At 34.9% G+C, this 20,435-nt stretch overlaps 2 protein-coding genes and 6 non-coding genes across 9 annotated transcripts in view; 7 read left to right on the forward strand and 1 right to left on the reverse strand.

The window, feature by feature from the left end:
• Nucleotides 1-20,435, reverse strand: part of LOC144967201 (GPN-loop GTPase 1-like) — a 225,629-nt gene that overhangs the window by 19,042 nt on the left and 186,152 nt on the right. The window lies entirely within an intron of this gene.
• Nucleotides 461-18,673, forward strand: LOC144967194 (T-complex protein 1 subunit zeta-like). Its single transcript, XM_078904126.1, has 14 exons — nt 461-629; nt 4,534-4,597; nt 5,009-5,143; nt 5,618-5,791; nt 6,597-6,700; nt 8,062-8,172; nt 8,700-8,859; nt 10,224-10,306; nt 14,540-14,636; nt 14,977-15,124; nt 15,364-15,456; nt 16,525-16,668; nt 17,736-17,808; nt 18,040-18,673. The coding sequence occupies exons 1-14, from the start codon at nt 493-495 to the stop codon at nt 18,113-18,115; spliced, it is 1,599 nt and encodes a 532-aa protein (XP_078760252.1). The 5' UTR covers nt 461-492; the 3' UTR covers nt 18,116-18,673.
• Nucleotides 12,145-12,215, forward strand: LOC144969761 (small nucleolar RNA SNORD31). Its single transcript, XR_013644839.1, has one exon. It is a non-coding gene; the product is annotated as a small nucleolar RNA SNORD31 (small nucleolar RNA).
• Nucleotides 12,271-12,341, forward strand: LOC144969760 (small nucleolar RNA SNORD31). The gene has a single exon (XR_013644838.1). It is a non-coding gene; the product is annotated as a small nucleolar RNA SNORD31 (small nucleolar RNA).
• LOC144969764 (small nucleolar RNA SNORD31) lies at nt 13,699-13,769 on the forward strand. The gene has a single exon (XR_013644842.1). It is a non-coding gene; the product is annotated as a small nucleolar RNA SNORD31 (small nucleolar RNA).
• Nucleotides 13,844-13,914, forward strand: LOC144969757 (small nucleolar RNA SNORD31). The gene has a single exon (XR_013644835.1). It is a non-coding gene; the product is annotated as a small nucleolar RNA SNORD31 (small nucleolar RNA).
• Nucleotides 14,001-14,071, forward strand: LOC144969758 (small nucleolar RNA SNORD31). Its single transcript, XR_013644836.1, has one exon. It is a non-coding gene; the product is annotated as a small nucleolar RNA SNORD31 (small nucleolar RNA).
• On the forward strand, nt 14,260-14,331 carry LOC144969766 (small nucleolar RNA SNORD31). Its single transcript, XR_013644843.1, has one exon. It is a non-coding gene; the product is annotated as a small nucleolar RNA SNORD31 (small nucleolar RNA).

Here is a 20,435-nt window from a genome sequence, read left to right on the forward strand (position 1 = left end):
ATAAAGCAGCAACTCTCCCGTGGCCTGTATTTGTTCGTGGATAGCTCACACGGTAGAGCCACGCTCTCACCTGCCAGGCGGAGTTGTCGTACCAATAAGGTCGCAGGTTCAAACCCCACCACCGCCGCGAAAAAATTTTTTTTTATTCTCTATTGTCTTCTGGCACTTTTCTACTCACTTCATATCTTGTTGTTACCACTGTATTTGTACAAAGTCTTCTTTAATATTTTTTAGAAGATTGGCTTTAACTAAAGCTATATCTATAATTGCTTGAAAATCTTTTTTAATGTTCAGGTATTTCCTGGGTAAAGACTCTCTATTTTTCTTTCTTTTTTTTTCTTTTTTTTGTTTTTTACTTTTGACTATCCGGCTCGCAAAAGATGTTTTAAGATTTAAATGTCGAGAATCACGTAAATAGTATGGCAACGGAAAGTACGAGAACCATCGTCATTTGGCATTCCGTTCCATGTGTTGTTTCTTACCTTCAGAAAAATGTCTGCTGTGAAGGCTCTCAATCCTAAAGCTGAAGTCGCTCGGGCTTCTCAAGCCCTTGCTGTAAATATCACTGCGGCTAAGGGGCTACAAGATGTTTTAAGAACAAATCTTGGCCCTAAAGGAACCATGAAAATGTGAGTATCGTGACAGGTCTGCTGTCTTTTTTAGGTACTCCGGCTCGACTCTCGGTCGCCGGTGGCCGGCTCTATTTCTCCGAACGTTCAGGAAAATAAACTTGAACTCTCTGGTCCGAACACTGTGGAAATAAACTTGAACTCTATTTCTCGTAATACACCTGAACTTAATTCAAACTCTCGAATGTTCGGCAAAGGGATAAATTTCACTGGTAGTGCCTAATCACCTAATTGTTGATGTGAAATTTATCTGATAATGAATAATGCTGAACTCTATTATCTCGATTACTCTGTAAAATAAAGTTATGATTAGACAGACTCCCCGAATAGCCTTTAACTTTAAGTTGTTGAGACGTGTTTTTTCTTCTTTATTTATTGTATATTTGTTTTTGTGATTGTTGAGATAAGACAAGAGTAGAGATATCTGGGTGGGGCTCCTACTCCTGGTCTCCCATAGTGGGCAGGATACTGTGTCTTCTATCCCCTTATATATCTGTTTCCACCATGCTTTCTGTCTTTGTCTTGGAATGAGATTTCTACTCATAAAAAATGTCTGGCTAAAAACGATCTCTATTTATCCAAATGCTTGGGGAAAAATATACTACATCACAACAACTCTAACGAAGTGGCGATTCGGACTCGAGTCTGAATAGTCTCCCATGTTTATTCGGACTCCAATGCTCCAATATATGCATGTGCAGACACCGGGTTGGGGGGGGGGGGGGGTTAGTGGGCGGAGGGTGGATATAGAAGAGTTCAGAAGAGCTTGTTTTGTCCATATATCACACTGTCACAGCTCATACCAGTACTTCAGTATGTTGAAGGATTGGTGCCTGTCTAACACGATCACCGTGTGTTGTTTTCGTCCTGATTTTATGTGCACATCAATTATGTTGTTAGAAAAGCTTTTCCTTTAGATCAGTCACTTTGACTTTTGCTCTTTTTAGTTTCTATCTGGACTTCCACTTGATCTATGATTTTGTCTTTCTCGTCAAATAAAGGAGGTCTAGACTTCTTACATTACTATACCATTGCTGTTATTTTCAGTTGCATCAATTTGGTGTAATTATCAATAATTAAAATAACAATAAAATTTTAAAAAAAGACACAAAAGCTTTATTGCCATGGAAGACTTCTCTTCTGACCAAGTCTGAATAATATGATGATTGCACATGCGCATTGGAATTTGAGTTTGAATATCGGCAGGAGAATCGAGTCTGAATAGCCGCAGCCCTAATCTAATTCAAATTCTCTTTTTTACTATTCCATTTTCTTCTTTTTTACTGGCGCCAATATGACCGATATGAACTTAATTAGTTGCATGCATCGTAAAACCCTAAGAGAAACTTTAAAAAAAAATAAAAACATGGGTAAATAGGAGAACTGTGACACACATTCAGCCAAACATTTTAGTGTTTAGAGTATAGCATTAGCATGCAGCATGATTGTGAGTATGAGTGTATGAGGCTGTGATTTTGATGAAATGACTATGTTGTTCTCATAGTATAGTTTATGCATTGTAAGCAAAATACATGAATCACCTAAAATCTAAAATTAAATTGGAAGGTAAAAAAACTTTAATGAGATATTCCACATTGTATCTGCTACTTACATTACAAGTGCAGACACTAAATAATTGCTTGCCATGAATTATTAATTTTATTTATCTAGATGAAACATTTGACATCTATTTTCATCTATCAAGTTACTAAAATTAAAACTATGAGCTTTTAATTGTACTCTATTTCCTGTCAAATGAAAGTTGTGTGGTCATCTTGTCTTGGTTAGAGTTACCAGTTGTGCCTAATCACCTAATTGTAGATGTGAAATTTATCTGATAAATATTAATCCTATTAGTTTACTTTTTCTTTGGATAAGTAGAACTTAAATTCAATTGAGGTTCAATGTATATTTACTGGTTGTAACATAAATTGCAAAGATTAGAAAACACCAAAGTGGAGATAGTAGTCTTGCTGCAGTTTATATCGACTTTTAAGGAAATATGTAAAAGTGAGGTAGAATCTGGACTGTCTATATATATATATATATATATATATATATATATATATATATATATATATATATATATATATATATATATATATATATATATATATATATATATATACAGTAAAATTACTTTAAACTGAAAAATACCTTAAACCGCAAAGAATTTAATAAATTGTACTAGTTTCTTCATTATCTTTGTACTAATTCTTACGATGAACCGAAATACTTCTAAGCAGGGCTTTCTTTAAACCGAAACAACTTGAGAGCACCTTCCCTTTTTCTCTCTCTATTTTTGTTCAAAAATTCGGGAAGGTGGCCACACGCAATAATGCCCGGCGATATTAAACAAAGAGCGTAAGTATAAGATGAGGGTGATGGGTGGGGGGGGGGGGGGGTAGGCAAACACTTCAATCACTGCACTTGGGTTTGGCCAACACCACAATCGCACAGACTGGAAAAGGAAGACAGTGGGTGACTGGCAGGCGAAAAATGAGGAAAGATGGGGAGTTGGGGTGTAAAATCACGCAAGCGAGATGTTCTCGCTCGTGTGTTGATGCTTTGGAACTGACTTTGTTTAAATGTGTGTGTGTTGGGGGGGGGGGGGGGGGGGTGAGGTTCTATGTAACTAGGCCTTTGAACCTAATGGCTTCTCAACAAAAGAGGGGTGTGTAGTAGACAGCTTAGCATTGACACGCCTTTTCATTTCCATTTCACTTCACCTCTGAGTAGCTGCGCGTCATTCATTATCAATTATCGCACAAGAACTTTCGATCTTATTTTAGCTTAGCATTTTACTAAAAGATGTCTAAAAGAAAGCACTGTGCTTACACGTTGGAGTTTAAAATCAAAATACTATGTGAAGTCGATGAAAAAAAAGTTGATCAAGACAGAGATATGTAAAATACACGGCATCCCGAACTCAACACTTTCAATAATTTTGAATTGAAAACGAAAACCCCAAAAATATTTTTTAAACACACCAAAAAAAAATAAAAATTTAATGGTTACGAAGACGGCATTTATTCAACAACTCCATTTAACGGGAAACCTATTATACGATTAAATGAGCAAATTCCTTTAACTTAAATAGTTACTACCCTTGAAAAACATTGCAAAATGGGAACTTGCTTTAAACCAAAATGTCTTTAAACCGAAATGGTTTAGAAGGTCCCCAAAATTTCGGTTTAAAGTAATTCTACTGTATATATATATATATATATATATATATATATATATATATATATATATATATATATATATATATATATATATATATATATATATATATATATATATATATGCTTGTATGAGTTATGCTGGTGGCTGTAGCTTACATTTAGAATCCTACCTCCCATAGCGGGCAGGGAGGTACTTGCTGTGTCTTTTATCCCCTCTTATCTGTTTTCCAATTGCTTTCTGTCTTTGTCTTGGAATGAGATTGTTTGGTTTTGTCCTGACCTTGGTCAGAGTCCTTGGCTGAGGGGGAAACAGTCGAATGTATAGTTATAGTTTTGGGAGATGATATTTTTTTTCCTTGTAAATCATCTCTCTGTTATGCATTGTATTATGTTTAGTTTACACATTATATTATATGATTGGTAAACATTTGAGTGTGTTCCTCTTAGTTGGGACCTGTGCTTGTGTCTGGATGAGACTTTTAGTGATCTTAAACTAAGTACTTTGATAGAGTGCTTTTGGAATCTACACCTGTTTCTTTTTTGAACCAATTCCCCTTTGCCTTCCCTTTTCTCGGATGCTTTATTGTAATTCTATAACTTTTTACTATCCCATTTTCTTTCTTTTTACTGGCGCTGATATGACCTTAATGTGTTGCAAGCGCCGTAAAACCCTTAAAAACAAAAACATTACATTTAGAATGTATTTTATATTTCAGGTTAGTGTCTGGAGCTGGTGACATCAAGTTAACAAAGGATGGAAATGTTCTTCTGCATGAGATGGTTTGTATAGTTTATCTTATTGACAGAATAACTGGGTTTCTTTCAATTTATAATTTGTCCCGTTGTTTATTTGAATTTGGCACCAACTGCAGAAGTAATCAAAAGCAATGACTTCATTTCTTTGTTTCGCTCCTGCCTTGATAAAATGACAATCAGTTTATTATAAAACTGGAACCACTATGCCTCCTATGTAAAGGTTAAAAATTTAAGTTCATGCCTAGAATTCACATCTCAATTTTGATCAATGCCCTCAAAAATTTGATTTTGTTGATTATTGTATGAGTCAAGTTCTTAGAATATGCTCAAAACGAGCTCATTTGATCATGAACAGGGATTTGCTCTCACTCTATTGAGAACTAATAATCTATAACAAGCCATGAACCTTCACCAAGATTTTCTTCTTCTTTTTAGCAAATTCAAAACCCAACAGCCTCCCTTATTGCACGTGTAGCAACTGCTCAAGATGATGTTACTGGTGATGGTACAACATCAAATGTTCTCATCATTGGAGAATTGCTGAAGCAAGCTGATTTATACATTGCTGAGGTAAAATTTGATATATTATTGTAGTTGTAGAGAAGCTTTAGATTATTGGTCATGGTCAGAACACAGATTAAATCATAGTTGGTATTTTCCCATTCAATTAAAAAAAAAATTAGAAGGAATTAAAATCTGCTGCGAATGTTGACATGTGGATCAAATTATGTTCATTACAATAACAGCTTTATTTAATCATAGTGCATTTTTCATCAGTATATTAATTTGATTCTTTCTTTATCATCCTTATTTTCTGTGCGTTCAAAATTGACAAATCTAAAGAGCATATATTCTTTCAATATGGGGGGCATTTTACTGGCTGTAGTTAGTTATATTTCATAGTTAGTTATATTTCATATAAATTATAAATATAAGGGACAACAAATTGATCTCATATAGAAAAGTTTAGATAAAAAATGATGGTAATAAAATATTCCTATTTTTGTTATTCATTTGTTTTTGTTTTTTTGTGTGTGTTGACAGGGCCTACACCCTCGTCTCATTACGGAAGGATTTGAGCTTGCAAGAAACAAAGCTCTGGAGGTTTTGAATGATGTGAAAATCAAACGGGAAATTGACAGGGATGCCTTGATCCAGGTATCGAGGACATCTTTGAGAACCAAAGTATACCAAGAATTGGCTGATCTTCTGACAGAGGTATGTGATTTAAAGCAAAAAAAATCTGGAACTTTCGTCCCCTCTTTTTTATTATTTTTTTAAAAGTGGATTTAAATAATTTTATCTTAGAGGAATGTACTGTAGAACCTTGTTATATTTCCAATTTAATGGTGAGTGCAGATTGTATCATTATACCACCAAGTTCGCTAACAGCCAATGCAATATGAGGTTTTAGTGTGGGTAACTGAGTGTATATATGTATAGGGGGTTTCTGTCTGAGGGCCTGGTATCAGAAAGCATAAAATGCAAGAATGTGCACATACGTGAAATGCTTGAAGTGTCAAATGAAATGTCCCACGAGTTCAATAACCAAGTTCAGTTTGACTTTCTTTTTATTTGTTATAGATTTGATCATTTTTATTTTCAAGTAAAAGAGAGTGTAGTGCCACATATTTGTTCATTTACTCCCTTCACCCATATCTTTATAGCTTGCAAAATGGACCATTATTATGTCTGACCAAACAGCTCAATCTTTAAAACTTGTAGAATGGACCGTTATTACATTGACAAAATTGTTTTCCAATGAGAAAAGAATGATAAAGTGTCCAGTGATATGAAACCAGTTCCCAAGGAAGCTTAGGAATATATATAAATGGTATCAAGATCAGGTTTATAGATTTTAGGTTATTTTGTTTTTATTTTGTATGTCTTGTTGTTTTTTTTTAGTTTAATAGATTTTTATCTATATGTTTATTTATAGTTTTGAGGCTGTATACATTTTTAATGACGTGTATTACAAATGGTGGTCTCATTTATTGTTTTTTTTTTTCTTCTTCTATATTAGCATGTTGTGGACGCTGTCTTGTCTATCAAGAAGCCAAGTGGTCCTATTGATCTTCACATGGTGGAAATTATTGAAATGAGACATAAGACTGACATGGACAGCGTGTATGTGTGAAATTTGATTGATTTTTTTTTTTCTTGGGAAGTGATATCCTTACTATATATTATGAGTAACATATACAAGTTACCATGTATGTGCAAGTTTACTTGTTTTGGGTTTAACTACCACAATAATTACATATCAGCAATATCTTATTATTTGTTCTTTTGTTCAGTTAGAGAGTATTAGTGTCTCTTTATGGACTGTCAGAGGAGAATTACATTGTCCTTAGCTTTGAGTCTAACTTCTCCTTCTTAAGTATTAATAAAGTTGTTGTTGTTATTATTATTACATATTACATGTCCGTCTTATTCTCAAATTTTTTGAAAATAGTGTGTGTTGTGTAACAAAGCTTGCTATTTTCAACTTGGCAAGCACAACAAGGCTGATGTCTTAACATCATGTAAAACCTGCAAGTAGTTGCAGTACTACTTCATACTGATTTTGTGGGGAAATCTGTTTGTCTGTCTTTCTTTTTCCTTGTGTGATGTACAAATTTTCTCCACAGTTAGTTAACTGTATACAAAACCACACTAGGGCTGTTAGATATAGGGAAAAGTACTTTGCGATAAACTAGTGTCCTATCCATAGGTAGCAAGCAATTACTCCTGTCTATTTCATGCTATTGAAACCGGGATATGCTGGCGCCATGTGCATAATGGCTCTGAATGAGTACTTTTTTTATTTGTGTAAGCACATACATAAAATGATACAGCGATTATCATTGTGCACTAACATGAAAGGTGATTTAGGTGATGGTAAGAATTAAACATTTGTAGGAGTACTTGTACTTTTTGAAAATGCTGAAAAGAGTGCAAGTCCAATTTTTTTAAAAAGTTTTCTGGGATTTGTATTTCAAATTCTGTGTATTGTACCATAGAGATAAATTCCAAAGAATAAGGTGTAAGCTTTGACCACCTTAAGACTGCAAATTGTTTTTAGGTTTGGTGACAAATGGTAATTTATATATTGAGTTCAAAGTTGATCAGTTTATATAGGACATACTAAGTACTTTTATCAACTTCAAAGGACGTGTCATGATCAATATTAGCAGCAATAACAAATATTCCCATGAATTTTTAGATTTCAAATCTTTTCTTGCTGGCGAAAGTAATCCTTAAAATTTTGAATTTTGCTCCAATCTAATCTTAAGATTTCTCCTGTTGTCATTTTATGATGGTATTTCGTTTTTTCAAAGCTAATTGAAAACAATTTTTGCCAACCCATTCTCAGGCTGTGCGTGGCATATTTATAATCATTAAAATAAATGCTATGTTCCCTTATTTTATTTTTAACTACAAACATTTTTTCACACACATCCCCATTTCCAATTATTATCTCATTTTTATGAACTTATTTGTTTCAGACTCGTGAAGGGCATGGTGCTTGACCACGGTGCTCGTCACCCAGACATGAAAAAGAATATTGAAAATGTCCATATTCTTACTTGTAATGTGTCCCTAGAGTATGAGAAAACGTAAGTTTCATGAATAAGAGGTCTCAACTTGTTTTTCTATTAGTTAATATTTTCAGTCAATGTAGTAGATATATTTTTGGTATTGAAAGATCTCGGTTTGTTTTTCTATATTTTAGTTGATATATTTTCAGTCTAATGTAGTAGATATATTTTAGGTAGTGAATGATGTGTGGCTATGTTGTATTGTGGTATGACACTTGCTTTCAAATCAGAAAGTCTTGTGATATGACACTCACTCAGCGCATTGTTGAGTCCTTGGAAAAGGCTCTTCACTCACATTCTCTCACCGTACTGAGGTGTAAAATGAGTACCTGGCTGTTAATTGTGTCATGCCCTGTCCTACATGTTAAGTGTTGCTGTTGGCCAGAGACCCCTTTTAAAGCTCTTTGAGCATGTTTAGTGGATATTACACTATATGAAAGCTCAGTTATTTTTCTTTAGTTTTTTTTTTTTTTTTAATGATTCTGAATTCTTTTGATTTATCAGGTGTATAGTTTTGTTATAGACTATATTATTCTCTTCTTTAGGGAGGTAAACTCTGGCTTTTTCTACAAGAGCGCAGCAGAGAGAGAGAAGCTGGTGACTGCAGAGCGGGAGTTTATTAATGAAAGAGTGAAGAAGATAATTGAATTGAAGAAGAAAGTGTGCGATGGAACAGATAAAAATTTCCTTGTCATCAACCAGAAGGTATGTCTATGTGATGAACTGTCTTCCAGACATTTGTTTATACAGGCAATATCAAACTTTTATAGTCAGTCACCCACGGGTCACAACAGAAATTGCTGTTTTAGCCTATGTATGTTTTGCTCTCTCTCACTCTCTTCCTTCCCCCACCTCTTCCTTCTCCTCCCTCCAAGTATAGTTATCAATTGTTTGCTTCATCAACAACAGCTTTGACTTTGGTCAATATTTCAAGGACTCATCTCTTCACAGTGACCATCTTTTAATGAGAGCAAATGATTCTTGCCCTGCACTCTAACTTTAAATTTTAAAAAGTCAGCTGTCAACTTTGCCTTGAGTCACCGTTGAAATTTTTGACAATGGTCTTCTCGTGGTAGCATCACAGTCACCACCTTGATGAGTTCATTAGCCAACCATCAGCTGATGGGTAAAAGGGCCAATTTAGGTTCCAGTTACATTTGAAACAAACAATTCATATCACCGATCTTGTCTCATTGATTGAGTTATAAACAATGATATTGATATCAAGAAATTTCGGCCAATAAATAAAAGTTTCTTTAAAAATAGCTAAAATAAACAAAAGCAACTTTTAGAATCAAATTTTCCCGTAAAACAGCTGGTTTTCAACAGATTTTTCTGAAATAAAGACCAATGTTCTTTTTTTTCTTTCAAGCTGATCTCAAAAAGGTGACTTCAAATTCCTCACATTCTATATTTTTTAATGTTTACAACAGTCGCCTTCAAAGCCATTTTTCAGTAATTTTTGTCTGATTTTTATCGAAGTGCAATGCCAATGATTTCCACTTGCAAATTAAATATGATCTAAATCACAATTTCTACAACCTTTTTTTTTTTTTTTTTTTTGATAAAAATGAAAGCTGAAAACAACCGGTGAGACTCAAGCCTAGTCATTTCCTTCACTGCGATTGGATTTTACTTAATGAGTCGTCTTGCCTACTTCACCCATGAATATTTGGCCATTGTCGGTTTGAATAATAATTCACTCTAAGCATTTGACGGTGACCAGTGACAGCATAGTTCAAATAAGTGGTCTTCAGTTCGAGTGGTCGTTATAGCCAGGTATTCTTGCCCGTTCAGATCACACCTTTGGATGGTCTTGGTCGCGTCAGGGGGGTTTCCGTTATATAGAGAAAGACTCAAGAGTGTCAGCAGAGCTGGTCGTTATGTAGAGGTGGTCATTAAGGCAGGTATGACTGTGTATTCATTCCCATCGTTGGATGTTGGTCTTGTGATAAGCTGTTTTTTGGGGGGGGGGGGGGGGGGGGTTTAAAGAAAGATTTGACTTATTGTATTGCCATTGGACTAATATACTTTCATTTTACTGATCTTCATGTTTAATTTTGTTTCAGGGTATTGATCCTATGTCTCTGGACATGCTTGCTAAAGAGGGAATTGTTGCTTTAAGGAGAGCCAAACGTAGAAATATGGAAAGGTGGGTTGGGATTTTATTTTTGGAATTATCCTACGTCTTAGCGTTCTTTATTTCCTTCTCTCTCTCTCTCTCTCGCGGGTGGTTGGATGGGAGCGTCACCCTTGAATCATATACCTATGATGTTCGCATGGGTGTACGATCCGATAGTGATGTCGTTTCTTCTTCTCTTTACTAGCCTTTCCTGCTTTTTTGGTTTGAGATTGTATTTTTGACAGGGGATATTTTTTTTTCTGTAAATCTTCTGCCTGTTTGTTCTTGGTTATTTATAATTTAGCTTATGATATCTTTAGGTTATGATTTTGATTTACATTTGTACTATTTTTGTTAGATTGCTTGTTTTTTTGTTTCAGCGGTCTCTCATATAACCTCAATTGTGTTGGAAGAGACCTAAAGCAATAAACAAACAAAAAAAAATCTCTCTCTCTCTCTCTCTCTCTCTATCTCTCTCTCTCTCTGTCTGTCTATCTCCCACTCTCTTTTTTTATTTTTTTTATTCAAAGAATGATACTTACTTACTTACTTAATCCTCTTCGGGCCTTGAGGCACATAGGGCATCCACCAGACATCTCCATTTTTTGCGATCGGCTGCTTTTGCGGTGGCTGTATTCCAGGACAGGCCTGCTTCCTTTAATTCTTTCTCCATCGTCCTTCGCCAGGTTTCTTTGGGTCTTCCCCGCTTTCTCTTCCCATCTGCTGTCCAGTACAAGGCTGTCTTGGGAAGTGACCCTTTTTCCATTCTGGCCACATGACCCAGCCAACGCCATCTTCTTCTTTTTATTTGGCTATCAATGCTAGTGCAGTCAGCTTTCTTTAATAGATCCACTGTTCTTATTTTTGTAGGCCAAGATAAATTAAAAATTCTTTTTAAACACTTGTTCTGAAAGGCTTCTAGTTTCTGTATTAAGGAGGATGTCATTTTCCAGCTTTCACTTCCATAAAGCAGTACACTTAAAACATTGCTCTTGTATATTTTCAGCTTTGTCTTTCTCATTATTTGCTTTGATTTCCAAAAGTTTTTCAGCATGCCGAAAGCCTGGTTTGCCTTTTGAATTCTGTGCTTGATATCGTGTTCTGCATTTCCGTCGTCTGTTATTTTGGATCCGAGGTAGGAGAACTCTGTTACCTCTTCAATTATATGTTCATCTATCCTAATTTCACTGTCATGTTTTGGATTCACCCTAATGTACACAGTCTTATCGAAATTTATTTTCAGTCCATTTCGAGGCGTTCTTGTGTAGTACGTTTAGTTTCTCTGAGGCGTCTCTGTGTGTACTGGAAACTAACGCGATATCATCTGCGTAGTCTATATCTTCCAGAAAAGATGTCAGTGTCCAGCGAATGCCTCTCTTCTTACCATCAATTGTATTTTTCATGAGCCAGTCTAGAGCCAGGATAAACAGAAGCGGGGAGAGTATGCAGCCTTGTTTTACACCAGTTGTTACATTAAAGCTGTCTGTTAAATTGTTACCACAGATCACTTGGCATTGGTAGTTGCTGTACATTGCTTTGATTAGGTTGACTATCTCAAAGAATGATAATGTAATTTATTTATATAGCGCCCACCCCATGCAATTTGTTCTAGGCGCACAATATACATAGCATACAATATATATCATTTTTTTAAAATTTCCTTTTATTTTTTTAATGACTCTCATATTATCAACACACATTTAAAAGATGAGAATATGGATTTATTTTTTAAAATGTATATTTGGGTAAGTATGTTCTTTGCGGTGACACTGCAAAAATAATGTAATTAAACCTGTGGAATATTATGAAGATTGCTTATCCATTTTATTTTCAATTTAAATTTTTTTTTTTTTTTAAAGATATATTTACCTGTCAATGATGAATGTCTTACCGCCCCAGTCTGAAATAAAAATGACTGAATGGTGTCCTCTGAGACTGTTTGTAGATTATTATTTTACTTTTTTTTAAAATAAAATTTAATTATGATATAATTACCTGTCAATGATGAATGTCTTACCGCCCCAGTCTGAAATTAAAATGACTGAATGGTGTTGACTGAGTCAGTTTATGGATTGATATTTTATATTTTCTTTTTTCTTTGTCTTTTCCCAAGTTTAACATATTTACCTGTCCAAAGTATGAACTGAATGTTGTTCTCTGAGATTCAGTTTATATTTTTTTCTTTTTTTTTCTTTCGTTTTCTAATAATAATAATAATACATGTCATTTATATCACACATTTTCATCATTGTGTGATGCTCAATGCATGTTACAAAAAAGTCTATAGAAGTTACATATATATATAAAGCGTATACCACAATGATATCAAGAGCAGCAGTGTATTTAATATCTTATCAACATCATGAAAATGTAACACAGAGCTGCCAACCTACCGCAAAAATTGCGGAATTGTACGCATTTTCAGCGCTTGTACGCATTTCCCCAAGATTGTACCCATTTTCAATGTATGGATTTTGTGTTATGCTGTTATTCATATTATTACTAGCCTATTGAGAAACCTTGGTGACCAAGTGGATATTCATATATTTTTTGACCAATTATGATCTTCATGCTGGGAGGTAGAATTCTTAAAGGATTGGATTATAGTCTTGGGAACATCATTTTTGCTGCAATTGAGCTTGTGTGGTGTGACTTTATGAAAGTATACCTTCCTCTTACTTTCACAATGGTTAGTTTCCGTCGATTTCAGGATTGTACCCATTTTTATGAAATCTCCCCCATTTTGAGGTCCTATTGTACACATTCTCATCAGATGGGGTTGGCAGCTCTGGTAACAGTAAAAAGCTAGTGCTTTTAACAATGATTTAAAACTATCAATAGGTTTCAGTTTTCTTACCCATGTGGGCAGATCATTCCACACAAGGGGCCAAGTGTTGGTAAAGGAAAGGCCGCCATAATATTTATAATTATAATTATTTCTAAGAGTCATTTTGCCAGCCGAGGATCGTAAATTCCTATTTGGTGCATATGTTTCTTACATGTTTTTAATGTAGTTAGGTGCTTCATCGTTTAGTCTTTTAAAACAAAACAGAGCAATCTTAAAATGATTCTTTCTTTGACAGGCAACCAGTGCAGCTCATACATAGTGTGCCATTCTCTTTTGTCTTGTCACTAATTTAGCTGCATTATTCTGTAAGACCTGCAGGCACAAGATTTTATCATGGCTTATTTGAGATAAAAGACCATTGCATTAGTCTAGACGTGATAAAACAAAAGAGTTATGACGAGTTTCAATGTTGCATCTTTAGTAAGGAAATTTCTAATGGTGGATGTTTTCTTAAGATTATTTGTAAGAGTTTTACAGAGGCTCTCTGCTTGCATTTTCATAGAAAAATCATGTTCCAGGATTTCCCCAAGATTTCAAACGCCTATTTTTCAATAAACCCATATATACCATTTACCTGTCCATGATGATTATCTTTACCGCCCCAGTCTGAATTGAAAATGACTGAATTGTGTTCTCTGAGAGTCAGTTTATAACTTATTAATTTGATTTACTTGTTTTCATTTTTCTGTCTTTATTATTTTTAATTATGGTCTATTTACCTGCCCAATGATGAATATCTTACCGCCCCAGTCTGAAATTAAATTGACTGAATGGTGTCCTCTGAGAGTCAGTATTAATTTGATTTGTTTTCTTTCTTTCTTTCTTTTTTTTTTTTTTTTTTTTTTGGTCTTTTTTTTTTAATTATGATGCATTTACCTGTCCAATGATGATTATCTTACCGCCCCAGTCTGAAATTATAATGACTGAATGGTGTCCTCTGAGAGTCAGTTTATACATTTTTTTTTTGTTTTTTTTTTTTTTTGTTTTAAATGTTTTCTTTCTTTTTCTTTTCTTTTCCAAGTATGACACATTTACCTGTCCAATGATAAATGGCTGAATGGTGTTCTCTGAGCCAGTAATAGGAAAATTATTATTTTTCTTTATTCTATCTATTTTACTTAGATATGATTAGTGTGTCGACGATGATTATACAGATTACCGCCCCAGTCTGAAAGAAAAGTGACTGAATGGTGTGATCTGAGTCACTGCCATATATTAGTTTCCATATTTAGAATGACATATTCTAAGACAGCATTAATATTTTCTCTCTTCCTTTCTTTCTATTTTTTTTTTTCTTGCTCGTTCTTGTCTTCAGTTTTTTGTTTGTTTTTTAGAAATATTATCACATTTTTTCTTTTACTAACTGAACTGACGATCTCTTATTTTCCACATATTGCTTTCTTGTCCTCTCATAGAATTGTACTGGCTTGTGGTGGAATGGCTGTAAATTCTGTGGATGACTTGGTACCAGAGTACCTTGGATATGCTGGCCATGCCTATGAACAAGTTCTTGTAAGTTTGGTTTTCGTCACTTTAATTTAAGTTGTTATTTACATTTGTACCTTGAATGGCCAAGTTACGTTTGATTTTTAAAATGTTCAAAATAAGAAACATAATTTCATTAAACTTTCCATTTATCATTACTGCCATACATGCCATTTGTCTTTCTCAGACTTTAATTTCATTGTCATCGTTTACTTCGATCACTCCAGTTTAAGATCATTTTAATGGCCGTTTTACATATATATCAATACCTTTACTTGCGCTTAGAATCATAATGTGCAGCAGACTATGAACAGTAAATCGAAAGTCTGTGGTGTTGTATTGTCTAAATGATTTTCTTATCCGCTAGGGCGAGGACAAGTTTACTTTCATCGAGGATTGTAAGGAGCCCCATTCTGTGACACTTGTCATTAAAGGACCAAACAGCCACACAATCACTCAGATCAAGGATGCTGTAAGGGATGGTCTAAGAGCAGTTAAGAATGCTATTGATGACAGTAAGTTTACATTCAAATCACAAAAAAAAATTATTTTAAAAGAATATTCAGTGTTATTTAAATTGATTGATTCCTTAATTGTTAAATCAGGCCTTGTAATTTTACTATGGATTACAATTGAATTGCATATTTTTTCAAGATTAAAATTGATTCTTGCAGTCGTGTCTTTAATTTTGATTAAGTGGGCAACATTGTTCATCCTATTGGGTGGCTCCTAATTGTTTTTCTGTAATTTACAGACTGTGTCTTGCCAGGAGCTGGTGCTTTTGAAATAGCTGCATACCAGGAACTTATGAAGTATAAGGACTCTGTTAAAGGAAGGGCAAGGCTTGGTAGGTTGATTTTTAGTATAAGTTGTGTACCTTTTTTATTTATTGTACCTTTACATCTGGTATTGCGTTATGTAAGTAGGACTTAAGTTCCCACCTATCCTTTTCTCAGCAGGCTGTCTCAAAAAACTTTCTGCCTCCCAGATTACCATCTCGACTGTATCCACCAGTAAACCTGGAGTTATTATATAGTCCAAGGTTGTTTATTGGGACGCCTCGGTTCCCGGCAAATTGTACCAATTAAGCAGCAGGCATGAAATTTTGTATTTTGTCAGATGTATCGTAATCCACAGAGTAATCAGGAGACTTGTTTAACGTCTAATTTGGGTTACTTCAGCGGCCACTTGACTGCTAATTTGATCTAGCGATAAGAGACAAAATCTAACTTTGCAAAACTATTACGAATATGCCATACATCTCATTGAACAAACAAACCATTTGGGGGTGACAGCCTTGAACAAACAAAGCTATCACTCATTACCCGTCGCACCATTTGTCAGTTGACCCCTGACCATGTGCGTAACAATGGCAGTCGATGACACTGCCAAGGATTCGTGTAAATTCTATTGTTCACATCTCTGTGATGACTATAACACACAGTTTGACCACACACCTGATTGCTGTCACGAAAGACAGTAACAGGGGATACAGGTAAAGTCTATTGTTCGCACCTCTGTGATGAAAAGTACGACCATAAATCCGGTTGACCGTCCCGTTAGACTAGTTTGCATTTTATGAAACGTTGTTTTAAATTGGAGACAACGAAAAAGCTCTTTTATAGGGATAACGATTGTCAAAGTTCGTCCCAATTAAGCGGCAGGGAATTGGAATGGGTATGACTTTTTATTTTTTAAAAAATCCATTCCCAAGGTATTGTCCCAATGAAGCAGCGTCCCCAATACCAGCTTGGACTGTATTATTGTTATTACTATTATTGAAGTAGTTGTCAAAAATTAATAAAGGGTGGAAATTTTTGTCTGTAACATGTATAGATAAAAAAAAAATCGTTAGCTTAGGAGTAAAAGGGTGTACTGTTTATCAGTCAACAGTTGAGTTATGCACTCATTGCAGGTGTCCAGGCCTTTGCTGAAGCCCTTTTGATCATTGTGAAGGTGTTGGCTCAAAATTCAGGTTTGGACCCACAAGAAGCTATTGTCAAACTACAGCAAGAATATATGGGACCAGACAATGCAGTTGGTTTAGACATCAAGACAGGTGGGTACTTAATGGTTTGTTTTTTTTATATCCGTCTCATTCGATTTCAGTGTCTTAAACGGCCTTTTGAAGGCTTAAGAGGTTTTGTGTGAGCAACATATTGAGTAAATGTGACATCTCCCTGAAGCAGTATTAAGTTGGAAGAGAATGTCAACTGCCTGGGCCAGGCCAGTGGGATTTGCATCACATCCATCCTTGTATCTTTTTTATTTGTCCCTTCCATGTAACATTATGTCCTTGCTCTAGGGAAAAAAGACCATTTTTATTTGACCTGGGTTTTGCCTGAAATCTTGATGAGGATGGAACAGGTTGATGCATTTATGCCTTTTTTGTTTTTTTGGAGAGATTAATTTTTTGATATAAATAATTACCATATCTTCCCTATTAATTATTTCACCCTAGGAATTTGTTTAATTCCTCCTGTATTTAATTATATTCCATGGAGGGAGTAAACAATTACCATGACAGAGATGAGAATGGAAAATCTGGTAGGAATACACTTACAAGTGTGGTGCAGGACTGGGAAGTGTTGGTTTACAGTTACAAATGACATGCAAGGGAAGGTGCACTAGGAGTAAATTGCTAGCGAGGACTGTTGAACCAAACATAATGATGTATGTTAGCAACAAAATATAAACACAAATGTGCACTGTTTGGCGGCATTTTTCTACATGTCCCTTTTGGTGGGAGTCTGGTGTTTGTAAATGGAACTTTTATTTAGTTCCAGACTAAAGATGATTGATAGTTGGCTTCCCGATCAACTTTGTTCTCTATCACATTGTTTGTTTTTTTTTTTCCATTACCCTTTGACTCTTAGTGTCTGAGGCCAAGTAAAAACTTAAGAAATAACAGAAAATTCTACTTATATGGCTTTGAAATAGAGATTTTCTATTTTCATATCTTTATCAATTTATTTATACCTTTTTCTTAATCAATCTTAAGAATGGCAAGCTAAAGTATGGTGATATCGAATTAATTTTGAGTGTTTTTGATGTTAAGACTCAGAAATAGTTTTACGATCAACGAATTAGGTCACATTTCTCAATGTCATCGTCTTTCCATTTCAGGTGAAGCTCTTGTTCCAATGAATGAAGGTATTTTTGACAATTTCAATGTCAAACGCCAACTCTTACACTCCTGGTGAGTTTAGGAATTAATAATTTATTTAGTTAGTATCTAAGGACTTCTTTATGGATTTAGCCTACCAGGTCAGCTTTGCTAATTTATTTTATTGATGTTATTATAACTATTAATGTGTAACTTAAATTTGACAATATTTTTGTTTGTTTCATGTTTGAATTATAGTTCAAAGATTAGTTTGCATTTAATTTGTTTTCTTATTTTAACTTCCCACTTTCCTCTATTTTTCAGCACTGTGATTGCCACCAACCTATTACTGGTCGATGAGATCATGAGGGCTGGAATGTCTTCACTTAAGGGAGACTAGTACGCTACATCATTAGTGTCAACATATTTCATTGTGTGTTATGCGTGCGCTCTTTTAGTGTGTCAGTGTTTTGTAACAAATTTTTCCTTTGTGGTGTTCAAAACTTTTTCTCGAAATTTTGTGATATTTTATAATGTCAGAAAGAAAATAGGGAGATTAATTCCATTCCGTTTGAATTTACTAGTTTTCTGAAAAATAAATGTTGCTAGTATTCAGTCTCATACCTGGAGAACAGTTATACTTCTTTTTCTCAAAGAAAAGATGGTAGTGTTTATGGCTTGCCTATTACCAAGAATTTTTTCTCCCGAACAAAAATTATCTTGCAAGGTCATATTACCGATTGATTTCCTTGCAACACAAATTTTTAGTGATGTTTGTCTTTCAAGAGAGCTTGAAAAATATCTTTGCTGTTCGAAAGTCAATGATAGGTTCGAATCTCTGTTTAGTGTATTGTTAACTTGGATGAGAGTTGAGCTTTATATTAGTTTCATAGCAATTATCCATTTTGGTTATATTTATCATTTTTACATTTCTATTAAAACATGTTTTGCTACTGAAGCTTGGAAGTCTTGTTTCCTTTTCCTAGTAATTTTTTTTCTTATTTTTCACCCATCGTTCGGGTATCATGTTCCAGTGATGTAAATGCTGGATATTGAATTTAAAGCCAAAAATATAAGATTTGGGTTGAGTTTGTACATCATATGGGGAAAGAAAACAATTAAATTTCCTAATTTGCTAGAATTTCAAGTTTCTGATTATTTAAAATTTAAATTCATTACTCAGCATCTGTTTCATCTGATACAAGGCCAGTTTGAGGTCTGGGAGGTTTGTTTTTTTTTTTTACTTCCCATGGTGGGTAGGAGGTCTGCGGGGCAATGTGGCTCAACCGAGTTCGACTACCCACCTTGTTGTGTGGCCTTGAGCAAGTCACCTCGCCCTAGCTTTCTTTGCGGCACTGTACTGCGGCTGACGCCGGAGTTATTCCAGTCTTCCCTTGGAATAGACCCTAAAGACAAATTTCCTTTTGGGGATAAATAAAGGGAATTTATCATATGTCTTCTATCCCCCAATATCTGTTTTCTGAGTTGCTTTCTGTCTTTGTCTTGTAATGGGATTACTTGGATTTTTTCCTTGGAGCCCTTGAGAGAGAAACAGTCAAATGCATGGCGGTAGTTTGTGGAGATGATTTATTTCCTTGTAAATCATCTCTCTGTTATGTACTGATAGTTATATTGATTGTTTTGAACATATCTTGTAAACATGATGAGTGTCTTCCACTAAGAGGCATCCCGTGTCGGTGTTTGGATGAGACTTTTGAGTGATACTATCTCAAAGTGCACTGATAGTGTGCTCTTGGAATATATTTCTGTCCTCTATTTGAACAATTCCTCTTTGTCTTGATTTTTGCTTGTAATTCTATCATTTTATTTTCTTTCTTTTTACTTGCATTGATATGACCTAAATATGAAGCAACCGCCGTAAAACATTTACAAAGCAGTTTGAGGTTAGGCATTACATTTGGTTGAGCCCTACTGTTATCTATGTAATTTAGCCTTCAGACTGGATGGGTCTTCTGATCTCCCATGGTGAGCATAGAAGTCAACGGCTTTGTCTTTTATGGAGTCTTTTATCCCCTATATCTGTTTACCCTTTCCATGTTGCCTTCTGTCTTTGTTCTGAATTTAGATCACTCAATTTCTTTGCTGATCCCTAGCTAGGAGACGGTCAAATGTATAGTGCCTTTTTGGTGTTTTTAACTTCAGATCTACATATCTTCCTTCATTATCTAGTGCCGCAAGCACTGTAAACCCTCCAAAAAAGAAAATCAAAACATGTTGCTCTCTGTCTTTGTCCTGGATTGAGATTGCTCAGCTTTTTTCCTGGTTATCCTTACGAGTTGTGTTGCATAATTAAGTTTTCCTCTTCTATAACTTCACTAATGAGCAACATAGAACTGCGATAATTTGAGACAATATGACGATATAATGTAAGAAATATCGGTGCCAAATTTCGAGTATAATGGTTGTGTCATAGAGCTGTGACGTGGCAAGTTTAACTTTTGTTCCTTGTCGGAGCATAATCAAAAAGAAAATTGCAGAGCAAAACATTGATGCAACCTTCTTACGCTACGATGTTCGGGTACGGATTATCATCAAATTTTCAACTCTTCTCGACAAGTCTGCTGTCGAAATATACGGAGACCTTTGTAAAGCTTTGAAGCACAATGCTTTTTCAATTTACACTGTTGGAAGGTGGGTTAGGGAAGTTGAAGATGAGAGATCTGACATGCAGAAGGCTCGCAGAAAACAGAAGAAAGTGA

Source organism: Berghia stephanieae, chromosome 3 (assembly GCF_034508935.2).
Source record: "Berghia stephanieae isolate SIO BIC M18660-M18661 chromosome 3, UCSD_Bste_1.3, whole genome shotgun sequence".
NCBI lineage: Eukaryota > Metazoa > Mollusca > Gastropoda > Nudibranchia > Aeolidiidae > Berghia > Berghia stephanieae.